We start from the raw sequence: 26,128 nt of genomic DNA, 5'->3' as shown, positions 1-26,128 counted from the left end.
CGCGTTCCCGTCAATGCTGCCGCCAGCCCGCGCGCCGCGCCGCCGCCGCCTTGCTCCTGTAGAGACTTGGGAGACTGTTTTCCCTACAAACCTAAAGATAGATGTTCCGATACCAGGTGAGAGAAACGCTGCGTGTCTGTTTTCTTCTTTCGTGTCATGTATAAAGACGTTACTGACGGTTGTATGGAAACACAAGACAGCGAGATAAGTGTGTGTGCGTGGTTTTTAACGTTGAATTGTGGCCATTGTTTATGCGTGTTATGTACCGCGGCCTGCGTGAAGCAGCGGGCTTTCCTGGGTCACATGGGCCGTGGAGGGAGAGGAGGAGAGCGGCTAGTCCCCAGTGCCCTCGCACGGCCTTCTGGCGCCGTCTTTTATTCATAGAAGCGACAGACTAGAGTCATTTGTGGTGTGTGTTTGTGTTTTGTCTGGTCTGAGGCTGGGCGTCCTTCTATCGACGTGGAGACCCAGACCAGTGCGTGATGTAACGTCAGCATAAGCTAGCTAGCTAGCTAGCTAATGTATAATGTTTTGTATTTGTTGTGATGATATTTCTTTTTGGTGACTGTTATTTTTATGTTGATGAATAGAATACATAGGACCTCAATGGAAACAATCCACCAGGGACTTTTTTGTGTAAATCCTTTTAGACCAAGTGTATGGCTGTACTCGTGCTGTTGGCATTTCTGTCTAATAAAGTATTCAATCAATCAAGCTACTAGACTAGCCTGAGGAGGTTAGTTGATGGTGGGTCACTGACTGTAAGTAGTGTTACCATGCCAGCTATCTTTAGACGCTGTTTTTTATTACACGCCATGATTCAAAGCTCCTTTAAGAATATTGGGACTGAATATGGTGACTCTTGCCGTTAGTAGTTGACGTCAGTAGCTACAGATTGGCAGGAAAAACGTTGTAAGCCTTGACCCTCAGGGACCCAATTCCTTTAGTGCGATTTGAGTCCATGCATAGTGTGATTTCAGTCCATGCATACTCATAATAGTTATGTGATCTCAGTCTTATGAAAGAGGCCAGAGAAGGATGTAATGTTGCTACCATGTGGTGACTCAGCCATCAGGATACTGTTGTTATCAAATGTAGGCAGTGACCCATTGATTAAGAAACACCAAAGGTGTAAAATACTTGTTTATACTGTGTGGATTAAGTTAGGTGGATAATATTCTTGGCAGTGGGCAGAAACAAGAGACACCGGGTCAAATGTTTATATATGCACAAAGTCCCAACCACACTGTCTGCTTATTATTCTCTCTAAATCTGTTTCCACGATTACTCAAAACAACTCACCCCTGTAGCCTACAATGTAGTGTGTGCAATGCAAGTTCTTTCTTCTTGTATCTTCCTACAGGCTCAACTTCAGTCATATGCCTAAGTTGATGCATTGTGGGTTTTCAGCATGCTACAAAATCTAAATCAAGCTGATGGATGAATTAATGACTCTTTTTTCCCTCCCTCCTTCCCCCACTCTCTGATCTCTAGCTTCACAAAGCCAGCTCACACATTTCACTTCATTCATTGTGGTGTGGTGATTAAAACCCAGCATTCACTTTGGTTGTGAACGTCATCAATGGAAGTAGACCACAAATATTTGTGAAGGCGTTTGGATCAGCCGTTGACCAGTCAGAACTGCAGGCCATCATGATGGCGTACACCCAGCGGAGCTATTTGGTAAATCAAACCCTTGCTAAACCCGTTAGGGAGAAGAGCAATAACACCTTCTCCCTGCCTTGAATCAATTTCTAAACGTATTCCATAGCAGCATCTACTGAACCACTTCCAAGTGCAAACATTTGTGTTGTTAAAAAATACGGCACTGCTCCTGTATCTAAAGTTTAGATTCTAAACCAAGGGTTCACAACCTGGGGTCCATGGAACATTCACTGGTGGTCCGCAATGCCAGTCCACGTAAAAATGTGTTATTTTATTTTCATGACCATTTATGTATCAGTAGACCAGCCGTCCTCCGTCCAATCTCCCGCTGCTATCTTTCACTGCTGTTTTGGGTAGCCACTAGCCTACTTAACAAAACTAAAGACGGTACTCATCAACACATTGAATTCCATTGTGTGCTGCTTGTCGACTCCCCCAGTCTGGCAAGCGTCTCATTGAGGTGCTAAATGTTAATATTAACATGCCCGGCCACAGCAAACTTGTTACAGAAGAATGCTACAAAACATTTGCGCCTAGTGGCACGTCGGAGGTGCAATTCTCCCAATCTAGTACATTTCCCGTCTCATAGAATTACAATTTGATATGTACGATGACCAAATCTAACCGCTGTAAAGTGAGATTAATGAAACAAAGGAGAAAATCAGATAACAGGACACCCCCAACCCAGTGACACCGAATATATTGACTACGTGAAGGTGTTATTTGGTGCAAAACTGACCGGGAGCCCTGATCTAAACCACTCCCTGTTGTTCGCTGATAGGTCCGGCTTCCAGCTGACGGCTGGATCCGTCTGTGAAATTGCAAGATGTAGGCTGATTATGCAGGGTTATTTCTCTCTCCTTAATTTCCTGCTGTCTCTTGCATGCTGCCTATCCCTCTCTGTCTTATCTCTCACTCCTATCCCCCCTTTCCCCATCTCTGTCCATCCTTTCCTCCATTCATCCTGCCCTTATCTCCCCACTACTCACTTAACATTCCTTCCTCTCTCGCTCCTTTCCATGAGGTCTTTTCATTCCTCGCTCATCCTCTCTGTCTCTCCTCTGCAGTCGCTGGATGAAGACTGTAAATTGGAGGAGGAAGAGGAGGGACTGGTAGAGGAGGAAGATGAGATTGATCAGTTCAATGACGACACCTTTGGAGCCGGGGCCAACGGTAAGACGCTCTCTGGATGCATATTGACCAAAACCAATCATATGGCAATTAATTTACTAGGCTTGCAAACATTTGGGAATAAGGTGGAAACCTTCCATGGGAACTAAAAGGGAATGAATGGTAATATAATATAATGGTAATACACGTAAATATGGGGGTTATCAGAAAGGAGTAATTTTTAATTAAACTCTGGTTTAACCCATTAAGACCCGAGGCCGATTCTACAAAATGTCTTCAAATCCTAGCATGTTGCTATATCAGTGGCTCTCAAACATTTTCATGTCAAGGACCCCAAAATTATATGTATTTGGCCGTGGACCCCCATCTCAAAATATTTTGTTCCAGGGACCCCCAGAAGCAAAGATTTGAGTTGCAAATGTTAGCTTTAAAAATATATATATATTAAAAGATTTGCACACATTTCCACGATTTTTCAAAAATAGCAGATCTACAAGCTCGTAGCGCTGCACCTGCTATTTTTGAATAGCCCAAAGTGTAAAATAATGCTTTTTAGCTCGAATCAAAAAATGACGCCGATGCGTTCCAGGTCTTAATGGGTTAATAGTAATAAAATGCACATGCACGAGAACGCACTGTGCATGTAAAGGGTTGTTTTATGGTACTGTATTCCTGTTAAAGGGGATGCTGGCATTAACAGTACATGTGATGGAGGACTGCATTGCACATTGAATTCACAATGCAGGTTGCAGTTCAACTGAATTTCCATTAAATGTGTGCCTTAAGTGCATTTTTTCCCAAAACTAACTATTCACTCACTGAAATGGTGTTTAATTTTCTTTTAGGGAAAACTTCCAAAATTCCAGTGTTTAACTTCCTATGGAAACTTCCAGACCCTTTGCAACGCTAAACTTAGCTAGACCTTATACGTAATTGCAAATTACAATACACGTGGGGACACAGTTATTTTCCTGTGCTCACAAATGTTCAAAATACATGGAAGGTGAATGTTTAGAATTTGCTCAGTTTGAAATGAAAGGCTCGCTCCAGCCTGTTAACCATTATTTTCATGATACTATTACTCACCAATAAATCTGTAATTTTAAAGGGAACGTTTTTTACAAGCTAGTGCAATTGTTCCTGAACTCCTCAATCCAAAAGTAAACGACTACTGCCCACTGTAAATACTGTGCCTGAAATTAAAGCATTTATTTGAAAAATACAATGTTTCGGTTCGAAGACTTATGCCAGGCACACTTTTTGACGCGTCTTACATAGGGAGTACCAGTTCAGGCAGTGGCCTTGTGGTTAGAGTGTTCGAACTGAGATTGGGAGGCAGACGGCTCAACCCCCAGTCGAGTCATAACACATTCTAAAATGTTACCCAATGCTTGGTGCTCAGTGTCAAGGGTTGGATTTGGGGGTATCTGTCACTGCAACATAGCATCATGTCCAGGCGTTGTACTTCAAGCTGTACATCAAGCTTGCTAATGCTACGGAAACAGGAGATACTGGCTCCTAACCTATGGGCCACATGGCTTGAGATCCATTGGTTCCCAAGGCAATTACATAGGGATTGGCTCCCGATGGATAGCAAATTAAATCACACACCCATGACTGCAAGTATAGACAGTGTGCGGGCATCTCTTGCGTTTATTTTGTGTTCTACTTATGCAATTGTCTCCTTTTTATAGGTGTGTGAAATAAAAGTGCCTTGCATTAATGTTTTAGTTTTTTGCTATATTGTACAACTTTGAGCAAGTAAATATTAGACCAGGGGATTTTGCTTCTAAAATTAAAATCTAAAACTGCTAGCCGCAAGCAACTTAGATGCTATTATGCTATCTGCATCTTAGTTGCAATACCCTCCCTTGACAGCCCATTCATTAAACTTAAAAGTCCTATCTTAATTGTATACAACGATAAACTCATCAATATTGCACCTGTACGGATTGGAGCTTGGGTTAACCTCTTTATCTCTGTCAAGTTTTTGTTTCATAAAAATCCACCGTAGACATGTTATGAGCAACTTTCTGTCAATATATTCTATGCAGTGATAATCTTTCTATATGTTCGACTTTGGAAGCGCTTGTTGTAAATCACTCAACGTCCTGCGTAGTTCGTACACCACCTGCTTCAAAATTTCACATATGCAGGAGGCAGCAGGACGTTGAGTTATTGAAAACGAGTGCTTTCAAACTTGAATAATCCTTCATAATGCTGATTGGCTCAGTTGGCCGACAATAAATCAAAATATACTCACAGGTCATGGTGACATGATTTTCAGTGGTGAGTGCCATCCACGTGTATGTGATTAGAGATAAAAGGTCCACATGGAACTTTTAATGTGTGCCAATCCATCTTGGTAATCCATCTTGGTAAAACGTTTAATGTGTGCCAGTCCATCTTGGTAATCCTGTGTAAGTCTGATTCGACTTCCAATCTCTCAGTCGAATCTCCCAGTAGACGTTATATCAGATTCGACTATATAAATTCTTAGTCAGGGATGGGCCTAAAAAGCAGTCTGGCTCTAGAGCAAAGTTTGTCAGTGGCTAAACATCCCCAAAAGATGGCTGGGAGATTCTCGTGACAGCCACAGACAAAACCAATGTCAATACTGGGCTTTTTGGATCTTCATAGTGAGTGCAAAACTGGTTACGGTACCAGCTGAAGATGACATCCATAGAGTTAAAATGAAATGGACGATTCATCGCCATGACAAATCTAATTGTGTGTTTGTTCTCTCTTTCCCATCAGATGATGACTGGCAGGAGGAGCATAAACGTCTCGCTGGGCTCGATGTGTTAGGAACAGGACTGGGGTTCGGAGGAGGACGATGTTTGGTTGGTGACGCAGACTTGGGAGGCGCTAATGATGCGTCCTCCATCCACCTCCCTCCTCCCGCCAGCCGCCTCCCTCCACACAACATCTCCTCCTCTCCTGGTCTACCTCCACCAGGTTGGTGATGACTTGGAAAATAGAAAAACATATGGAATTAAATAACAGGATATAACGCGTTGAAGATGTTTCAGCTGGCTGAAATTGCAATGACTGCGATGTGTTTCTGTAGGTACCAGACTTTCTTGGATTATCAGAACTAATTTAAGGAGCATTCCAGTGCGGTTAAGGGATTTTCGTTTCCTATTCATACTGCGGTGCTTACATTCCTCAGGGAAACACCAAGGAGTGAAAGTCAAACAAAAACAAGTATTGTCTCTATGCTTCCTGTTGACACATCGATTGACAACTTGACTTAGTATGCCGGGTGCATGCTACAAGTTCCCTCCTTATTGACACAGGACTCAAAGACCTTGTTCCGGCCTCATATGAGAAATCCTTGGAACGATTTAGGCATGTGAGGCAACAGTGAGCCAAAACGCATACATCACAGCCCCTCCTAGTTCCACTGAAATTAACAACTTATTTGACTCCAGCAAAAAGTTGACTAGGCCAATAGCAAGTTCATCTGGACTTGATTTGCATTTGTGCTGTCTCTTTTAAACGCATGAATCCCAGCATCTCTAATCTGGGCATGACATATTTGCCAAAAATAGTTGTAAGCTTGTAGATCGGCAATTTTTCGGGGTGGGGGTGCACAAGTATAGGACCCTAGTGGAACAGATTTAGCATGCATATGATGATTTTATTCAATATAAAAGTTTAAACTGAAATGACATTGTTAGCCATATCAAAGATGTGCCTAACTCTTGATTCACATAGGTCTGGACGAGCGAGGAGCAGGAGGCGACCTGGCAGAGTCCCTGGCCCGACTCATCCTGGGGGCAGACCCGGCCATAGCGGGGGTCGGGGCAGCCGAGACCCCCGGTCCATCCCCCGGCGCGCTAGGCTCCAGTCTGTCCGCACTGTCTGTGCTGGAGCGTCCCAGAGGCCTGCATCCACCCTCCTCCATGCCCCATCCCCCTCACCTCCACCACCACCAGCTGCCTGCTGGGCCCTCTGCCTCTGGTGAGTTAAGTCGTTCTTTCATTCATTCATTTATTAAGCACCTTTAAGATCAGAAAATTTGACGTGTGTGTACTGATTGTCTATATCAAAGACTATATCAAAGACTCTGCCGTATTGTCAGCACTGTAGTCCGTCTTATTCAGGGATGCGGTTTGATAGCCAGTTCCATTTAGGAACCAGCTCACTAATTATTCAAATGTATTACATTTATTAATCTAAATGTATTCAAATTTGAAAACTTTGCTGTCATACAAATCTGTTAATTAATCTTTTAAGCAGATTTGTGGGAATGGTGAATGGAAGCTCCAACTATTGAAAAGCCATTTCATGTTATAATATAGTAGCAAAGGGGGTGTCCAACCCCATATAAATGCCCATGATTTGTTTCTGTTTAGACACAAGACCTTTAATGAGGTCAGACCCTCATGTAATAATCCTGGCTTGCATTTGGGGTTCCAATTGTTTCCAAAGGTGTTTGATGGGGTTATGGGTAAGCTCCGTGGTGCAGGCCAGTAAAGTTTCTTTGTTCGTGGCTGAAAGAGTATCTTTCATAACTACAAGGGCGCTTGTCCATGTACAGATTTAGTTCTGTCCATAAACAATTTACCCATAAGATATGATAAGGGATTCAGATTCCGTTTTGATCAACAACTTTTAACCTACTGATATTTCTGTGTCGTGTTTTTCTCCAGGCCTCCCTCCCGGCCCTCTTCCCCCGTCCATGCTAAGCTACCAGCAGCAGCAACATTTACTGCGTAGAGGGACTACTCCCATGGGACAGGTTGGTGTTCTGTCTGCTACGTTATTGATTTGAGTCTGTGTCCTGTTACTTACCTTTTTATTCCATAAAACGGCTCTGAAAACTTCAGTGAAAATGAAATTATGTGGGGTGTATTTTCCCATCTTTTTTGGACATATGAGATAAGAGTGACTAGGAAAGGTCCGGGAGACTGTGGAACTTTTTCACAATATTTGTTGTAAAAACAATAATACAAATGTGTAGCATAGCGGGCCATTTCAGGTCTTCAATAGGAAATACATTAGATTTAATTAATTTCCATTGCTTACTTGATGCTGGTGCATCCTAGGCTAAATGCAGACAAATAGTGATGCACCGTGAAATGATGAATCTGCAGTCATAACATTGACCCGTATTGATTGAAAGAAGATTTTCTCACTCAAGGCAGTTTCCAAGGAGGTCTGCCATGTCTATAAAGCACTGCTAGAACTCTTCCTCTGTCCTTCTGCATACATACATGTTCTGTCTCTCTCTCTCTCTCTCTGTCTCTCAGATGAACTCCCACAGTATCTGGGAGAACAACATGGGTTTTGGGCCCATCAGCCTCACCCCTGGACTAGTCACTCACATGGAGGTGAGGATCGCTCGCTGTTCCATTCTACTTGCTTTTCTACAGAACTGTGACTCAGAAATAAGACATTGACTTCTGCATTGCTGCTTGTTATGCTCATGTCTTCCACTCAACCTTCAGAACAGTGGGTTAATAATTGAAACACCTTTCCCTGAAATGAAAACTGGAAATATCCTGCTATGAGGGTGGATGACATAAGGACTTCTTGCACAAATAGCGTCTCCCAAACCAACTTTAAAGAGGGGGCTCTGAGACCTTGAATGATCTGCATGTACATTTGTTGTGGACACCCAGTTGTACTTTAAATACGTTGTGAGTTTGTAGATCAGCTACTTTCAGTGTATTTTTAACACTTTATTTATAATGACATGGCCAAATTGTGGATGCCAAGCTGAATTCTCTTTTACATACCATAGTGCATGCATTCTGTTTGAATGCATGCACTATATTGTGTTGTGAAAATGGTTTAGTAGGCTCTTTATTTTGCGGCTGCCCTTAGTGTAACTGTGATAATAATAGTAATGAGTAAATATCAATCATAAGGTTTGAATGTGAGCCTTGTTGATGTTGTTCTACAGCCATCATTGGACAGTATGTTTATTATTGGTGTCTCTGGTGCTTTTCCATCCCTCAGGACAGTTCACTGATGTCCATCATCAAGGAGGTGGGCCTTCCCAAGCGGCCTCCTCCCATGAGGGGGGAAGAGGGCCGGGACTTATCTGAGAGGGTCCCCCCTCCACGTTCTTCCTCTCCCGTGATTGGCTCCCCTCCAGTGAGGGCAGTGCCTATCGGGACTCCGCCCAAGCAGCCAATGAGCCACCCCCTCAATCATCAGGTGAATTTGAAGGAATTCCTTTTATTTTCTCGCTGTACACTATGTTTGCACCGTGCACTTGTCCCTCAAATACTGAGTTGACATAGTTGGAGCTGAAGTGTGTTCTATTGATGGTAACTCTTTTCCCCTTGTTTGTGCCTGTGTGTTTTTTTTGTGTGTGTGCTTGGTATTGTCCTCTATGTGGCTGTTCTGGTGTGTATGTGTTTTTATATGTATTGTGTGTGTGTGTGTGTGTGTGTGTGTGTGTGTGTGTGTGTGTGTGTGTGTGTGTGTGTGTGTGTGTGTGTGTGTGTGTGTGTGTGTGTGTGTGTGTGTGTTTGTGTGCATAGATCCACCACCCCACGGCGGTTCATGTGAGAGCCCCAGTCCAGCACAGATATCCTCCTCCCTTCCCTGACCGCCTGTCACCCAACACCCTCCTCAATATAGCTGTGAGTCTCTCCTGTGCTTCATCCAACCCTCATTCCTTCTTTTCTTCCACAGGTCCCTTGTGCACATGAACCCTAGCCTCCCTATTCTGGGCTGGTCATAATAGGCTATTTTCGGCAAAGAGATTTGGTTTAGATAGGAAAAAGGAGGGGACAAGTATATACTCCTGGGGGACCTTGGTCAACGAAGTATGTCGGGTAACCATTTAAGTGGTTCATTTTCTACAACCAATGACAAGTCAAAGTCAAAGCTATAACGCATCCAGGCAATTACATCACACACAAAGATTTTTCACCCTCTCATAGTGGACAAATTAGATTGGCTGAAGTTGTTGGTCAGTAAATAGTAATGGGAAAGTATTTGCCAAATAAGAAAAGTTGCAGTACCGTTTTAGCTGTTATCATGAATACCCAGACCCTGTTTGTGTGGAAAGGTTGTTACTAATGCCTTCTATATATATTCCATTAATTCTTGTAACCCATTTGGCACTGTAGCTAGCTGTCAGCTTGATCACAGCTTGTGCTACCAAAATCCCTGAAACCTTTCAAGGAGAAAAAAATACTATTTAGGTTTTCATATTTTGTATTCGTGTCCAGGTTGGATGACAAACATATTTTGCTTGTATATGTTGTGTAATATGACATGCTAGCGTAAACACATGTATTAACAGTCAGCTAGTTCAAACCTTACTGAGCAGTGACATGTAAATACAGTCTCAAGAGCTGTCAGTCTTTCCATACCTGTCTCCCTACCCACCAGCCATCAGTCCTTCAGCCATCTCTATCCTTCCCTTACGGTACGTTTGGCCAATTTAGATCTATTTGGCTTTTTGTCTCTTACATACCTGTGGACCTGCAGAAAGCGAAGTTGCCTGGAATAGGGAGGCAGCATTTTGCTGCTACCAAGCATTCCACAGGGTATTAGAAAACAACTAAACAAGCAGTTTGTAGTTTCCATAGTGGGGAAGGGGTACACTTGAATTTATTTCATTACGTCATGCCATCATGTCCACTTACTGAACTTAAAATAACTATTTTTCTCTGCCTCAGCACAGACTGCCGTGAATTGAAAGCGTAGTTTAATGTGAACCACTGGATCAGTCGGGTCAGATTGTAAACGGGGTCATCCCCATGTTTCCCGCTTACCCTTAGTGTTAGTTAGTTGTAAGCGAGGAACATGGATACGCTCCCTTTGTTTGTAAACATTAGCACATTGAAGCTGATAGTTTGGAATAAGACCATAAAACCATCCACTGATGGTGCTGCATTGGTTGCTTTCTAAATGATGAAAGTAAATATGGCAGTTGGTCACCATAAAGCTTTTATATAATAATAATTTGGTCAACACCCCTTGGGGTGTTTTCTTTTCTCTATACATTTGCACATACGTGAAATATGTCCTCTGCATTTTACCCATCCTATAACTACTAGGAGCAGTGAGCAGCCAATGGTTGTAGTGCTTGTGGAGCAGTTGGGGGTTATATGACTTGCTCATGGACGTTCGACACATTTCTGAGGCCTGGAATTGAACTTGGGACCTTTGACTTCCCAGACGGGCTCTCTAACCATTCAGTTATGGCCACCCTTCATAGATGCATGTCCTGTTTAGAATGCTTGTTAACAGCAAGACACTAGAAATGTCAGCTTCTGTTCCAGCGAACAGCTGGCTCTGGAGCTAATATTCTTTGCAGGTCAAAGTACTACAGGTATGTTAGAGATAAATTATATATAGGTCTAAATCCGCTGAACTTCCCTTTGATTTGATCCTCTATAGAGCCTGTCCTATCTTGTTCTTTTCTGTCCCTCCATCTCTGTTTGCTCTCATATTTATTCTTTACTTTTGATCAACATCTGCCTCCTGAACGTCAAAATACACCAGGGGTTCTTTTCTTCTCGTTGTGGTTCTAACTGGTGTGTGTTTTCAGAACTCTCCACTGTGTCGTGGTCCGTTCCCTCCCGGTGTTGGTCCCGTTCTGTCACAGATCCAGCGGGCCCAGCTGCTCAACTCTCAGGTCAGTATGTGACAGCACACAGTGATGGCATAAAAACACAGACGTTCTAAGAATTAGAGAGTCAATGCATTGTTGTTCTTTTGAGCATGGCAGCAAAAAACTCAAACTCTGCAGGAATGCATCATATAGCTAGATTAGCAACGCTTATGAAATTATACATATCGCACAGCCATTTACAAAGACTGTTCTTCAGTCATTAAGAATCAGCAACTCCAGGATTCCTTAAATTCTTTAATTTCTGTGTATGTGGGTGTGGCATAGATCTGCAGAGTGAAATAAATATACATGTGTTATGTACCAATAAGGTCACTCTGCAATTGCAATAATGAGATAAGAGCATTGTATTCTACATAGTGCTACAACTAGAATATATACAATATCATAATGCCTTTCAACCACAAGGTGGCAGTCTAAGACCAGAAATGGACGAAGTGAAAGTATAAGTGCAGTGCCAGTGCTCATGGGAGCTCAACATAGCGTAATAAAGTTGCAAGTTTAACAAGGAATTTAGCTTAGCACTTGATTATTTTGTGCATAATTAAACAGAAATATGCCTTACTATTTATAGAAGTAGACTATGACATGATCTACAAAGTGCAATACACAGAGGTGGTAGTTGACAGCACCAAGTATTGGCTTTCTCTAATTTAGTAAATTCATATGATTCATATGACCGTGCAGTGGGATCTCTTGCTCACTGTTTGTTCAATAATATCAGTTCAATTTGACAGACAGTCACAGATGCATCTCAACACTCTCTCTCTCTCTCCAGGTGCAAGGGTTTCCCCGGGGTGGTCCAGCCCCTCCTTTGTTACCGGGCGGTGGAGGCTTCAGGCCGTTCTTCGCTGGTCCTCCGCCCCCCCATGGCCACCGCATGGGCCCCCCGCCTCCCCTCGGCCCCCCCAACCACAACCATATCCCCCCCATCCGTCACAACACAACCCACCTACACCCGCAGCACAGACGCATGCTCACTCAGCGCATGCAGAGCCGAGGAATAGGGTGAGTGCCTCAAATAATCATCATAAGCAGCTTTCAACACTTGACATCCAATGCTTGATAACTATGTAATGTGCAGACAAGAGATAATACAGTTTGATTTATTTTTATTTTGATATCACTTAAACCCTATATACTTTGTTGACCCGAGTCCTCCAGGGGTCTATACTAGCCACCCTCCTTTTTTTTCTCTCTTCACCAAATATCTTCTGCGAAAATGGGCAATCTACAAGCTCACAACGCGTTGCGACTCGTTGTGAGCTTGTAGATCGGCCATTTTGAAATGGTCACCCCAGAATAGGGAACCCTAGGGTTCATGTGGTTAAACAAAGAGTTATGTTGCAGGAAGCCAATCTACAGATATTTGACAGCAATCTAACGCTAGTGTGTGTGTGTGTGTGTGTGTGTGTGTGTGTGTGTGTGTGTGTGTGTGTGTGATCTATCTGATGTTTCCTCTGTCCAGTGACCGGGGCAGGGTCGGAGGGGACAGGAGGAACAGAGACCCATACAGCAACCTGATGACCCAGAGAGAGAAGGAGTGGGTGGCTAAGATCCAAATGATGCAGCTGCAAAGTACCGACCCTTACCTGGACGACTACTACTACCAGGTCAGTGGACTGCTGGGCATCAAGTGGGTGTCCAGGTGGCACAGGGGTAAAGTTCCTGCCCACCAATGTCGACACTGGTGCATCTGGCTTGGCCGGGTGCTCTGCCGAACACGGTTGGCCATTTTCGTGGGTCTGTTTCTTTACTAGTGACTCCTATAGGTTGGTCAGGGCACCTGTTCAGCAGGGAGCGGAACTGGGAGGGATCGTGTGTTCTTGAAACTCTTTATTGTCAGATGAAAAGAAGCGGCTGCCGATGTCACGTATCAGAGGATACACGTTATTGCCTACACCCTCCAAGACCAACCAGAGGGGTCAGCAGTGACAGGGACTGAATTGATAACAAAATTAGTAGAGAATGAGAAAATATAACTCAAAGCCCAATTCAATTGAATGTCTCAATCAAATTAGAGGAAGTTGAGTTGTTGCAGTAGCCAGTAGTGATGATGGAGAAAAAGAAACAAGAAAGAAATTACTTGAAGTCATATTCTCCCAGGTGCTCTGTGTGTGTGTGTGTGTGTGTGTGTGTGTGCGTGCGTGCATGTGTTTTCATAGACCTGATTACTTGTTTTTTGGATTGCTTGTTTCTCTCGCCAAACCTGGCAACAGAATCTGCGACGCTAAATGCTAATAATGTTTTTTATAAGTGGTGGCAACATTTTTAGACACTACACAGGTCTTCCCAACAATAGCGAAGATTGAAGTCAGTGTGAACATGGCCAAATAATAACTTAATAGCCAAACTAGGTCTAATGAAGCACGCTAGCATTTAGGCTAACCCTCCTGCCTGAGGCTGCAATACAACTTGCACTGTCTGCAACTGTTGCAGTGTGAATGAGGGGAGCGGACAGCGGAGTGCTGTTACTGCGGGGGGCGGGCCGTCTCCCCATTCGTGTGGCCATTGGCTTAAAGGAGTGAAGGACAGCCAGGACAGCCAATGACAAATAGGTGTCGCTTACCCATAGCTTGGGAGGACGAGGCCGCCCGTGCAGAGTATGGGAAAATATCCCCATTGGCTTAAAGGACAGCCAATGACGCAAATGTGTTGAGAAATGTGTCGAATGCAAATCTGTAATATGTCGAAACGATGACTAGTAGGTCTGCCTCTTCTTAGACTCAGGCGCTCTTCGAGCACCTGGTAAAAATATTCATGTAGTTCTAGTAAACTCTAATGAAAATGTAATGGAATGAACAGAAAAATATATTTCTCAAATACCAGAGCTGGGTAAGAGGACTAAATTTGGTTCAGTACAATACCAAGATGAGACCACAATAATCTATAATTTCTATATGCACACTAAAGTGTTCATATAACTCTGGTAGTTAAGTTAGTATTTTAGTTGATAACCCTTGAGTTAAATTAACACAGGCATGCAAAAGTGTCACTTTTCAGCTACAGTCACCTTTTTGAACCCAAATAGGGCAATTGTGTGACACCTGACCCGAAAGAAAACAACATGTTGTCACCTTTTTCACCTCTGGGCTGTTTGCATGCCTGTAACACTGTTCGGTGCTTTTTATGTGCTGTTTGTCTTCATCATATTTAATACAGCACAACAGCATTCCATCATACTTGAGTAATTACTTAACTGTGTTTTTATTTGTGTGTGCGTGTGCAGAACTACTATGAGAAAATGGAGAAGCGTCAAGAGAGGGAAAGAGACAGCAGCAAGAAGGAACATACCACCAAACTTATCACGCCACAGGTCGCAAAGGTGGAACATACCTACAGACCAGGTACCCCTCTCTCTGTCCTAATGGCATAATAGGCAAACATTTGGAAAAAACGCAACGTGTTTTGAGCTTGTAAAATGTGTCTGTAGAGGGGGAAAAGAAGGGGATCGGTTACCGGTACATAGGGTTTAAGTGGTTAAGTAATTTCAAAGTGTTTGTTTGGGTTCAAATTAGGGTTCCTCCAATACCGATTCTAGTAGCGGGTCTGATACTCCACTCATTTAAAGTGCCCGATACTTCTACCAATGATTGAGTAATCAACATGTTTTGGTTTTCTTGGAAAATAATGGGTTAGTTGCAGCCCTAATATTAACAGCTTAATGTGTGGAATGAACACATCATATGACACATTCCTGTGTGTCTATAGTTCAGTTTGCAGGCTCTCTGGGGAAGCTGACGGTGTCGAGTGTCAACAACCCACGCAAGATGATCGACGCCGTGGTGACGTCTCGCTCCGACGATGAGGTTCCTCTCTTTCTCCTTTTGCTATTCATACTCCCATTTCCATCTGTCACTCTCTTGTCTTTCTCTCTTCTCTTCCAGTCATGTCTCAACTGTGCATGTTTTAATATTACCTAGTGTTTTCTTAATCATGAATTGTTGGCCCCATTAGTTGTAATTGATATCCGCTGGCACATCATTTGTGTGTCATGTGCTATTATCCAGGAGTGACTGTGTGTCTCTGTATGTACACAGGAGAAGCGAGAGAAGCAGGTGTGGAACAAGAGGAGACAGATCCTCTACACCGTGGAGAAGGTAAACACTCTGCTCCTCAACTCTGTCTTTAATAAAAACTCAGCAGCCCAGCAAGCCAATAAGTACATAACATGATCACGAGAGAATAAATAAATAAATACACCAATGCTCACTCTGTTCCATTTCTGTCCGATCAGATGTATAGTCTGCTCCTGGAGGTGCAGGACTTTGAGAAGCGTTTCGTCCACTCGCCCGAGGAGGAGAGAGATGCGCTAGTGGAGCGGCATAGAGCCAACACCCTGCAGCTCTGCAACTCCCTACGGGAGAAGGAGTGGGATGACAGGTAGGGACAGGACGGAGCAGTCAACTAACAACCAAGACCCTCCTACCATGACACGCTAACATGGTTTCCAGGGCATGAAAAACAAAACATTGTTGTGTAAATAGCAGATTTGTGTTGAAGGAATAACTCAAGATGCGGTTTGTAACTGCCACAATAAGACGTCGGTATCGTACAGCGAAAATAACATATCATTTTGGGGGTCCTTAACATGAAAAGGTTTGAGCACCACTATAGCAATAGACGTTTTTTTTTTTAAACGGTTAAGATTTAGAAGACATTTGTAGAATCAAAATATTTTGTTCCAGGGACCCCCCAGATGCAAAGATTTGAGTTAAAGATGTTCGCTTGAAAAAATATATGTGTTCAAAGATTTGCACAGATTTTCACGATAAAAAAAAAAAGCAGATCTACAAGCTCATAGTGTGGCACTCTGTGTAGCTTGTATATCTGGTATTTTTGAATCGCCAAAGAAATCTAAAATGACACAGATGCGTTCCCGGATTGAATGGGTTAAACACTACATATGGTGAGGTTTCTGAACAAAAAAAGCTAACCTTAACCTCACACTAACCTAGCATTTGTCACTGTATTGGGACAAGAAAAACAAACCCTATGGAAAATATTATATAGCACACAAGATGGCACCCACACTTCCACAGACAAAGGCACATCATCACACTGTTCTCTCTCTCTGCAGGGTGAGTGATGAACAGTGTGTGATGATCATGTCTGTGAGGAAGGGGAAACGACTCATCTCCAGGCTCCTCCCCTTCCTGCCGCCTGCCCAGGCTGCCGCCGTTGTCATGGCGATTGCCCGGAACATGCCCAACCTGGCCAAGAAGGACAAGCAAGACCAGGTATCTTAACACACACACACACACACACACACACACACACACACACACACACACACACACACACACACACACACACACACACACACACACACACACACACACACACACACACACACACACACACGCACACACACACACATCCTCCCTGCAAATTCAGAAAATGACCTACAGTATTACCTGTTTCTTATCAGATATGAAAGACCGTCCTACACTGTTAAGACTGGGAACTGAACCCCTGTATGACATTTCATTCAAATCAGACATGGCCGTGGCAACAAAGTTTTGACAGACAAAGAGTCATATCATGGTGCAAGGCCATAAATGCCTGACCTGGCCATGTTATCACCATGATTATAGACATTTCTATACTACTAGGGATATGCAAAAGTCAAGTGATCTAAACAATTAGGCCACTACACTAGTCGTTCTCATAGAAGGCCTATGTCATTATGTTAATGTCGGGCCAATCTCGGGAACCATTCAGTAAAAAAAAAGGAAAAAATGAGCGGCTACATAAAAGTACAATTAACAGTGAATGTCGGCGCAATGTAAGAGGTTTGTAATAATCAGCATCCATGTTAAAAGGGGCCATGTAGGGCACATGTACAAATGTGCACTGTCCAGTCCAGCACATCCTATTACCCCAAATTGTAATTACTGCATTATGTTAAACCACAACACATTTTAGCTGGTGGATTTATTGTACTAATCCAACTAGATAGCTGTTGGGTAATCGACTATTCAGACCCACCCCTGATCTGTACATACTCACGCACGCGCACACAGAGCAGTCGGGTCTCTTCAGATAAGTGACTGGACTGTTAGTGTTAACAACGTCCTGCTCACTTGTATTGGTCCATTTAGGTGCTCTGCTGGTTGGTGGAACCCGTTGCTGTGGTGATCCAGTCCTTGTCAAGCTCCGCCCTCACAGACCTGCTGCAGGAGTTGCAGGGCAGCGAGGGTCAACTGGCCACAGTACTGCACAACAAGGTACACACACACACACACAAACACACACACACACACACACACACACACACACACACACACACACACACACACACAGAGTACTGCACGGGTCGGCAAGGTACACACACCCCTCAGTAAAATATAAATGGAGCTTAAACTTTGAACATTACTCTGCAATACAACAGAAAGATTCTTACTCACTTCTTAATTACATTTTATCACAAACAAGAGCCATTCCAATCGCCTGCTATGTTTAGCCCATGAACTATGTCACTGTATACTTCGCATTACTGATGACCATTTTCCAAAGCATAACATGGTTTGTCATTTACAAGGACACCATATTCATTGGTTTGTTTCATTTGCAAGGAAGCTATATTCAGGGGTGCACATAACTTTTTAGGTCTAGTACTCAGAAGAGCACCTGGAGATGTGACTTGGTGCGCACCATCTAAATGGTCCCGTCCCGTTTTGTCAACGGGGGGGGGGGGGGGGGGGGGTTGTTCAGCACGGCGCCCACCGGACAGTTTTGTCAACGGGGGGTGGGTAGCTGCGCGAGAAGAAAAGGACGCTCTTCTTCCAAATTCCGCCGATTTTCGCCGTTTATTTTCCTCTCACACCGTTAGGAGAAGCCCCCCACGGTTGCTGCCCTGTGCTGCGCTGCTTTTATCCGCCAGATTTGGACGTTCACGGCATATTTGGCACCACTACGATGTGTTCATCAGTGCCTCTACCAGCCGCTGCTGGCTGCGTGCACGCAGCGAGGCAATGCGAGGCGATGCGAAGCGAGACTCACACAATCACGTGCAGCGTCTCCTCGCCCTGCGCCTAATGGCTGTACATGGGGCAGACTCATGCTTTAGAGTGATTGTGTGAGTGTGGCTTCAGGGAGTAAATTCCTAGCCTCGATCTCCAGGCTTTTATTTTTTAGTTTTGCTAAAAAATAAAAGCTTGGAAATTCCTGTCCCAGCTGTTGGTACCCAAAAGCGCCTCGCGTCGTCTGATGTGGTGCGCATTATTTATTTTGGGTGCGCATGCGCACCTGCGCACCAGTTATGTGCACCCCTGGCCATATTCATTGCTTTGTTTCATTTACAAGGAGGCCATATTCTTTTCAGTATTATATGAAAATTACAAGGACAAGGACTTGTTTGACCAACAATTACTTGATTGCATGTTTTACTACATTTGAAAGCACAGACTGATTTGAGAAGTTGGCAAATAGTCTGTGTAGAATAACATTTCTAAATTCACACATCCATGACCGCAGGTAGGTTTGAAAACATTTGAATTACTATGAGGAAAATATTAACAAATGTCTAAAAATAAAGCCATTAACAGGAAGATGGTCTGTTTAGCTATGATATATATATATATGAAGATGGTCCTTTAAGTTTGGTGCTTGATCCAACAACCCTCCACCTGTCCTCTCTATAGTTTGGTGTGACACTGCTTTACCTGATCTTGAGTGAAGGAGAGAGGATGCAGAGCTCTGATCCTAACTGTCAACTTATGGACGACAATCGATGGTGAGTGCGTGCGTGCACGGCACACACAATTGGTATAAGTATCAGATATGGTATGAGTGAGTGAGATAAGAAGACTGCATCAATTGAATGACTGCTCTCACAGTTGGTTAAAATAAGTTATTCCATGGATGGATATTTTATTCTGATTGCCTGGAAGGTTTGCGTTAAACTGTTTAACGCCCATGTAGTTTGACTAAAGTTTAATCACAGTTCTAAATTCATACACCAGGAGTAAATGTAACCTATAACTGTATACCTATAATGTAGCTAACCAATAACCATAGCAGCCAACAATCGCTGCTTTAATGTTATTGGCAGTTAAACACTTCTTGACTTTCACCATCTTATATTAACGTGCTAACAAAGCAGCTTGAAATATTTAATGAGTTTAACTGATCTGTCTACAAACTATTGGCTCCCACGCATCACTCAGTTGACTGCAGAAAGTATAGCTTTACTATTGTCGTAATGTTGACGTTTTTGAGGTAATGGAATAACTCTAACCACTGTCCATGATAAACATTAGAGACTATTTTGACCTAAAATGAAGGTGAATTGTAGTACTTTGAGTGATGGCAATCGTAGCATAACCATTACTTATGTTTTCTTACCCGGTTGTAAAAGGGACTAGAATAATTCCTTTGTGAGTTGAAGACATATCTATCGTTTAGGCTACCTACTGGAATCTTTTTTTAACCCATTAAAACCGGGAAAGCATCTGTGTCATTTTTTATTTGTTATATATATATTATATAGCATATATAACATATGTTATTCAGAAAACACTTAGGATTTAGAACAGTGGTTCTAAAAAAAGCAGATATAAAGGAGTATTTTTGCTTCACATCGCTCAAGTATGATTGACGTTGCAAGTTGGTATTATTCAGAACCAAAAAAGTTAATTAATAAAATACAAAAATAAAAATATAATAGATAAAAATAATAAAATCGCCAGAATTTAGAAATGAGATCGCATAGGTGTCTGAATTGAGATCGCGATCTTTTTTCGATTAATCGTGCAGCACTAGTGCACGGCACACACAATTGGTATAAGTGTATAAGTGTCCGTGTTTAAATACATATCAATTTGGGGGTCCCTGGCACGAAAACGTTTGAGAAGCACTGTCCTAACCTCCCTGTTTGACTATATGTTTGCATCTCTCCCTCTCTGTCCAGGACTGAGCTGGTGTTCTCTGTGACACGGGAACTGCTGAGCGTTCCCTCTTCCTCCCTGTCGCCTCCCCTCTTCACCCCTCCTAACCTGCTCTCCCTCTTCTCACGCTACGTCGACCGCCAGAGGCTAGAGCTGCTGCAGGACAAACTACAGTAAGTCCATCTGCTTTTTAAGCAGTTCACTCGGATAACGTTGCTGTTGGGCATAAACCTCTTATATCCATATTCTAACTTGTTTTTAAATGAATGCCCTACTTGATCATCATACTACAGCGTCACACAAAAGTATCACAAATAGCAGGCCTACAAGCTCGAAACGCTGTGCGAAGCGATGCGTTTTGAGCTTGTCGATCTGCTAATTTTGCTATTTCTTTATTTGAATCCTGAATTTGTACACTGACGATAAGTGAAGCAAAGGGCCGTCCACACCAAGCACTACAACTATCATCCATTGCTGCTGTTATAGTTGTGCTGTGGACACTGCCATCAACTTGTGTTCGAATGATTTTAAAACATCTTAATAGTTATAAAGTTCTTGGTGTGGACGGCCAATAACACTGAACCCTCAGTTCAGACTCAACCCCATATCAGCGGTGAAGGCTGCACACAGATCTTAGGAACTAAATTTGGGCTTCACGTTAGGTAGTGTGAACTCATTTAACCCATCACTCTGACTCAGACATAACCCCGTCCTGTGACTCAGACATAACCATGCCCATATATGGGCATATACTGATGACATCAGGGATCTCCATATATGGGCATAAAAGGGACAAGGAGTGACGGATACAGAGATCTCAATTTACTGATAACATCAGGGATCTCCATATATGGACATATCGGTCTGCAACAGGTGTGAGGTCCGCATAGCGGCCCAAACTCTTGAGTTCAAAAATATATTAGAGCATATATTAACACATTGACTGCCAATCGCGTAGATCTACGCAAACCTATTTAAAGCCGCAGCGTGCCAGTCGCGTAGATCTACGCCAACTGTTTACAAATTGAAATCCCATGTTAAATCGAAAAAGTGCACTTTCCGGATTTTTTCGACCCCTTCCGGTTCCGGGGGCCGACCGGAAACGAAATAAAACTGGTTCCGTTTTTTTTCCGCTCGCATCCGTTTCCTGTCTAGGAATCAACTTTGAAGTCGATTATCTCCTTTGTGGTTTTTCTCTCCGCATCCACCGGCCTAACGTTATAGGCTGTAACTTCAAAATGGAGGCACGGATCGACTCGTTTTTTTCCCGTGTTTGTGTCGAACCAAATGAACGCGATTTTTTACCGGATTTAGCGGGGTCTATGGCGACATGAAGAAAACAGAAAAACAACAATAAAAGCTTGGCACTGGTGAGTACATTATGAGATTAACCTCTGGCGTTCAATGTGTTAAAGAGTTCAGGCCGCTGAATTCATGGCCAGCGGACCGGTAGGCAGTGGTTCCGGTAGGAGATACAAAGGAGACTCTTTGTGTCTCCTACTGGAACCACTGCCGGTCATCAAATGGGGTGATTAATCGATAGAAGAAAAGTCATTTTGGGGGTGAACTATGCCTTTAACATATTTTGACATGAAGCCTTTTGTACACTACTGCTGGTTGAGAAATACTGGGTGATCACTGCTCATTGTCCCGTTTGTCTTCATTCTTCAGGATTACAGCCCTGTCCAGGTAGAAGTTACTGCAGACATTGAGACAACCCCCCCCCCCACCACCATCCCACCCTCCACAGCTGACGCGCCCCCCCCTTGTTTTCTGTGTATGTGTGTCCATGTGAGTGTGACTGTGTGTGTGTGTGTGTGTGTGTGTGTGCGTGCGTATGTGTCTGAGACGCGTCTATGGTGGATAAAGCCTGCGTTATACGTTCTTGCTTGCAGGTGTCGTGCACTGAAAATGCACTGTTTTCAGTGAGCGACACAGGCACACAACCAAGTATAAATCAGGTGTAATGGTTTTAATCCAGCAGAATCTCTAGTCACTTTTGTTTTTGTTTTTTTTCTCGATGTTTAGTCTGGTGTGTGTTTGGGAGAGAGGGAGTGTGTGAATGACTGGGAGAGAGCGAGAGATGAACCGTATGAGCTGAGAGAGAAAGGATACCTGCATTTTTAAGTATCTTGTTAACGACGATGCCTGTGATAAACCATCAAAAATTAAAAAGTATTTCTATTGTATACAAATGTAACTATGTGCTTTGTCTTTTATTGAACACTGACATTCCCTGTTCTGGGGGCGAACATTCAGCGAAAATGGTCCGCAAGCTTGGAGATCAGCTATTTGGTGCAGAGGAAAAAGGAGTTAATCTTGGCTAATAACATAAAAATGTTATATTGTTTTTTATATTTATTTGTTCAACTGCTGTAGGCTTTAGCCACAATGGAAACAAGCTTCGGCTTTTTTGCTTTGGCTTTTTTGCAAATTGCGTGTTCTATTGTTTACATTTTTGAATGCATCCAGTGGGACATCACAATAAAATTAGGCATGTGTGAATTCCATGACAGGAGATAAGTGATGTTAAATGACATTAGTTTTGGTGGGAAAAGGCTGCGTATATATCAGTTAATATCGGAAATTAAGAGTTGGACAATATGGGATATCGGCAAAAAAAAGCCAATATCGAACTTCTCTATTTTAAAGTGATTAAAATACTAACATTTGATGGTAAGGATTTTTATATCAATCACTAATACTGGGACTCATTTTAGAAACAGACTATTTTAGAAACAGACTTATTCAAGACTGCTGGCACAGTGACTATATAGCTTTAGTATGGCCAAAACATCTGTACTTCATTCAAAAATGTTTAACCAATGTCACACAGATTTTTGTATTAATTCCATGTAGGTGTAGCCTGTAGGCTGGTTTTATTGTTTAACCAGTGAGGTCAAAATATAAGCTAAAAAATGAGTCCCACCTTTTGAAAGTGTTCTAAGAACTTATTGGCTATGATGGCATCAGCTCAATTTTGTCCTTTGTACAGTAGGTGTCAGTTGTCAGATTCATTCTTTATTGTCATAGAGGAAGTTTGTTTTCAGTCTATACACAAAACACTCAAAACGGGTAACAGACAAAATATTCCAAATCTGTTACAGTGCCCAGGCTATTTAAGGCAGTGCTTACCAACTCTGAGGCATCAGTCACTTGGCTGTGACCATGTTATGTGTGAACATTGGGTTTCAGCAGCTATGTAGAGTGAGTTCAGTGCAAACACTTTTCTAGAGATAAAACCATTTATTGCAATGATATGACATTGTATTTCGTCTCTGTCGGGTGGAAACCTCATATGTCCAAAACTGTTACTTTTCAGGATTCAAATTCAAAAGTAACAAAAGTATCAGATTGACAAGCTCAAAATGCGGTGCATTGCGCTGCCTTACGAGCTTGTAGATCTGATACTTTTGATGCTATTGTGTGACGCTGTAGCATCAATGGTGTTAATTTATGAAAAAAACACAAAAGGTGAAAATGTTGAGATAGGAGGTTTCTGCCCGACAGCAACGATTTGGTGGTGTACTGTAGATCTGCTGCTGTGAAGCTCCACATCAAAAAGGGTTTATAGCCACTGAACAAGCGCATTGCCTTTAATCAAACTGTGTTTTGTACTTCATGCTCCTTTTATACATTTATCTATGACTTAATCAACATGACACTGTTTTTAAAACTGCTATTTTTATGCACTTTGTGTTCCTTACATTTTTGTATTCTCTCTTCCCTACTTGTAATTGTGATGTGACAACAATGTTTAATTGGTTGATTGATTGCTTCTGAGTTTGTAGATGGACATGATAATAGACATGTGAACCCCTCATAGCGCAGAAACTAAATAATTCAGAAATTAAACTAGCCCACATGAACGCACATTGAATGACTTTGATGCTGACATAGTGAAAACTAAATGCTTCTACAGGCTTCAACCAACCACATGAACACTAGTGTCCCTTTTCTGGGCATGTCATCATCATAGGCGGACATTCAGCGAAAATAGCCGATCGACAAGCTCACAACGCATCACATTGTTTTTTATTGATTGATTGATTGAATACTTTATCAGACGGAAATGTAAACAGCACGATAGTCAGTCAGACATTTAGGCTAAAAGGATAACACAAAAAAGTCCAGGGGACTTGTAATTCATCAACATAGCAGAAAAACAACACAAAAATACATATCAACAAATATAAAACATGTGTACAAAGATGCGTTGTGATGCGATATTTTCACCGAAGAGATATGGTGTAGAGGGAAGAAGGAGGGGCCAAGTATAGACCCCTGGTCAATGAAGTATATAGTGTTTAAGTGGTTAAATAGATCATGATTGAATCATTAGGATCGTGGCCACATTGGAATGTGTATGAGCGTGTGATTGGTTGACTTCCATGCCTGCCTGAACTACCTCGATACTCCTTTTGTGCTTCCTTTGTGACTCAGATGAAGACATCAGACAATTTATTTTTTTAAAGAAGTGCATTTTAAACTTTACACCCGCAGGAGTGCCTGTTCTGGGGTTGTTTTATGTTTTTCTTTCAAAACATAATGACATAGTATTTAATTTATGCATAAATCATAATGACACTTACATACAGATACAGTACAATCACAGAGTGCCTCAGTATAATTGTGTCAGGTCAGCAGACTTGCCTTATACCGGCTTACATGTTTTAAAGTGTGGATTTCTTTCTATCTTTTCTTAAGCAAACTCAGGTTGAATGCACCTTTAACGTAACTTAGAACATCACCTGAACGATACTTCCGCAACACGCGAGCTTGTAGATCGGCTATTTCCGATACCGTCATCACAATGTATAAAGTATGAATCCGGCTTCACTCTCTGCCTCCTCCCTCTGTCTAAATGCAGATACATGTACACATGTAGACAGACAGACAGCTCACTCAAACAGATAGACAGTAGAAAGCAAATCACACAGGCTGATCAGTGAAACAAATCTGCTGAAGATACACCATGGATCCAATGGAAGAGATCTATGTCAACGTGGAGGAGCTTGTTATGACAGACAGACCCACATCATCCATCTACCATACGCTACACAGACGACCACAGGACAATACTGGTATGTCTATCTTCAGTATACTGTACGTCTCTGTATTGTAGAACAACTGTTTGAGCCTTGCCTGAGGATCTAAGACTTAGCAAAGTCATTGTCTTCTTTTAAATCACTTATGGAAATGTACTTTTATGGCGAGGCCTCTTCATAATATTTATTTATTTTGTCTTCTAATTGCCATTTTATACCCTTTCTTCATGCTTGTATTTGTTTTTAATTGATTACTTTATCATTTTACATCTCTTTCATGTTATTTTGCTGAAATGTTGCCTTATTTTTGTGAAGCACTTTGTCATATTGCTTTGAAAAGTGGCATACAAATACAGTTTATTATGATTATTGTAAGCAAAGTGACAGGGCAGGTCAGAAAGACAATGGTCACTCTTTTATATTATTATAAATATCATAATGAACTATTTGTCTAACAGTTTTCAAAACACAATTCCAAAGTTATTTATTTCTAGTGAGAGGACAGCCATTCTCCATTGCCTCAGGGACCAGCTGCATCTCTAAGGCCCAGTGCTATTGCTCAAGGGCACTGGCTGCAGTATGAGTCTAACATGCATGGTGTGGGAAGAAACTGGATCTCCTGGTTAAACTCACATAAACATGCAAACTCCACACAGAAAGGCCCTGGTTGGGTTTGAACCAAGAACCTACTTGCTGGCCCTGACCGCTGGCGTAACGGCACTTAGGCTACAATGTAGCCTGACAGCGCATCGCGGATTCAAGTCCTATTGATAATAAAGACATAAGGC

The 26,128-nt window shown here is 42.5% G+C and overlaps 1 protein-coding gene across 2 annotated transcripts; it reads left to right on the top strand.

Moving 5' to 3' along the window:
* Positions 1-9: 9 nt before the first annotated feature.
* patl1 (PAT1 homolog 1, processing body mRNA decay factor) lies at positions 10-22,492 on the top strand. Of its 2 annotated transcripts, XM_084082937.1 has the most exons (21): positions 10-116; positions 1,495-1,683; positions 2,733-2,838; positions 5,554-5,754; positions 6,517-6,762; positions 7,455-7,543; positions 8,055-8,135; positions 8,767-8,967; positions 9,297-9,398; positions 11,321-11,407; positions 12,180-12,409; positions 12,870-13,014; positions 14,631-14,748; positions 15,113-15,210; positions 15,442-15,501; positions 15,639-15,784; positions 16,482-16,641; positions 17,506-17,631; positions 19,048-19,139; positions 20,316-20,465; positions 21,964-22,492. In XM_084082937.1, exons 2-21 carry the CDS (start codon positions 1,654-1,656, stop codon positions 21,983-21,985), a joined length of 2,490 nt encoding a protein of 829 aa, XP_083939063.1. In that variant the 5' UTR covers positions 10-116; positions 1,495-1,653; the 3' UTR covers positions 21,986-22,492. The 2 variants fall into 2 exon arrangements, with proteins under 2 accessions (XP_083939063.1, XP_083939064.1); XM_084082938.1 differs by lacking the exon at positions 1,495-1,683 and having other exon boundaries at positions 21-116.
* The last annotated feature ends 3,636 nt before the right edge of the window (positions 22,493-26,128 follow it).

This window comes from Gymnoscopelus microlampas (assembly GCF_963454915.1).
Source record: "Gymnoscopelus microlampas genome assembly, chromosome: 2".
In the NCBI taxonomy this organism is placed as follows: domain Eukaryota; kingdom Metazoa; phylum Chordata; class Actinopteri; order Myctophiformes; family Myctophidae; genus Gymnoscopelus; species Gymnoscopelus microlampas.
This window is presented reverse-complemented; position numbering and strand designations above follow the sequence as displayed.

Bases quoted from the DNA above. Each gene is read 5' to 3' on its own strand.
- patl1 (XM_084082937.1), top strand. From the start codon at position 1,654: ATGATGGCGTACACCCAGCGGAGCTATTTG. The intron at 6,763-7,454 runs GTGAGTTAAGTC...GTTTTTCTCCAG, and splicing joins TGCTGGGCCCTCTGCCTCTG to GCCTCCCTCCCGGCCCTCTT. The intron at 8,136-8,766 runs GTGAGGATCGCT...TCCATCCCTCAG, and splicing joins GACTAGTCACTCACATGGAG to GACAGTTCACTGATGTCCAT.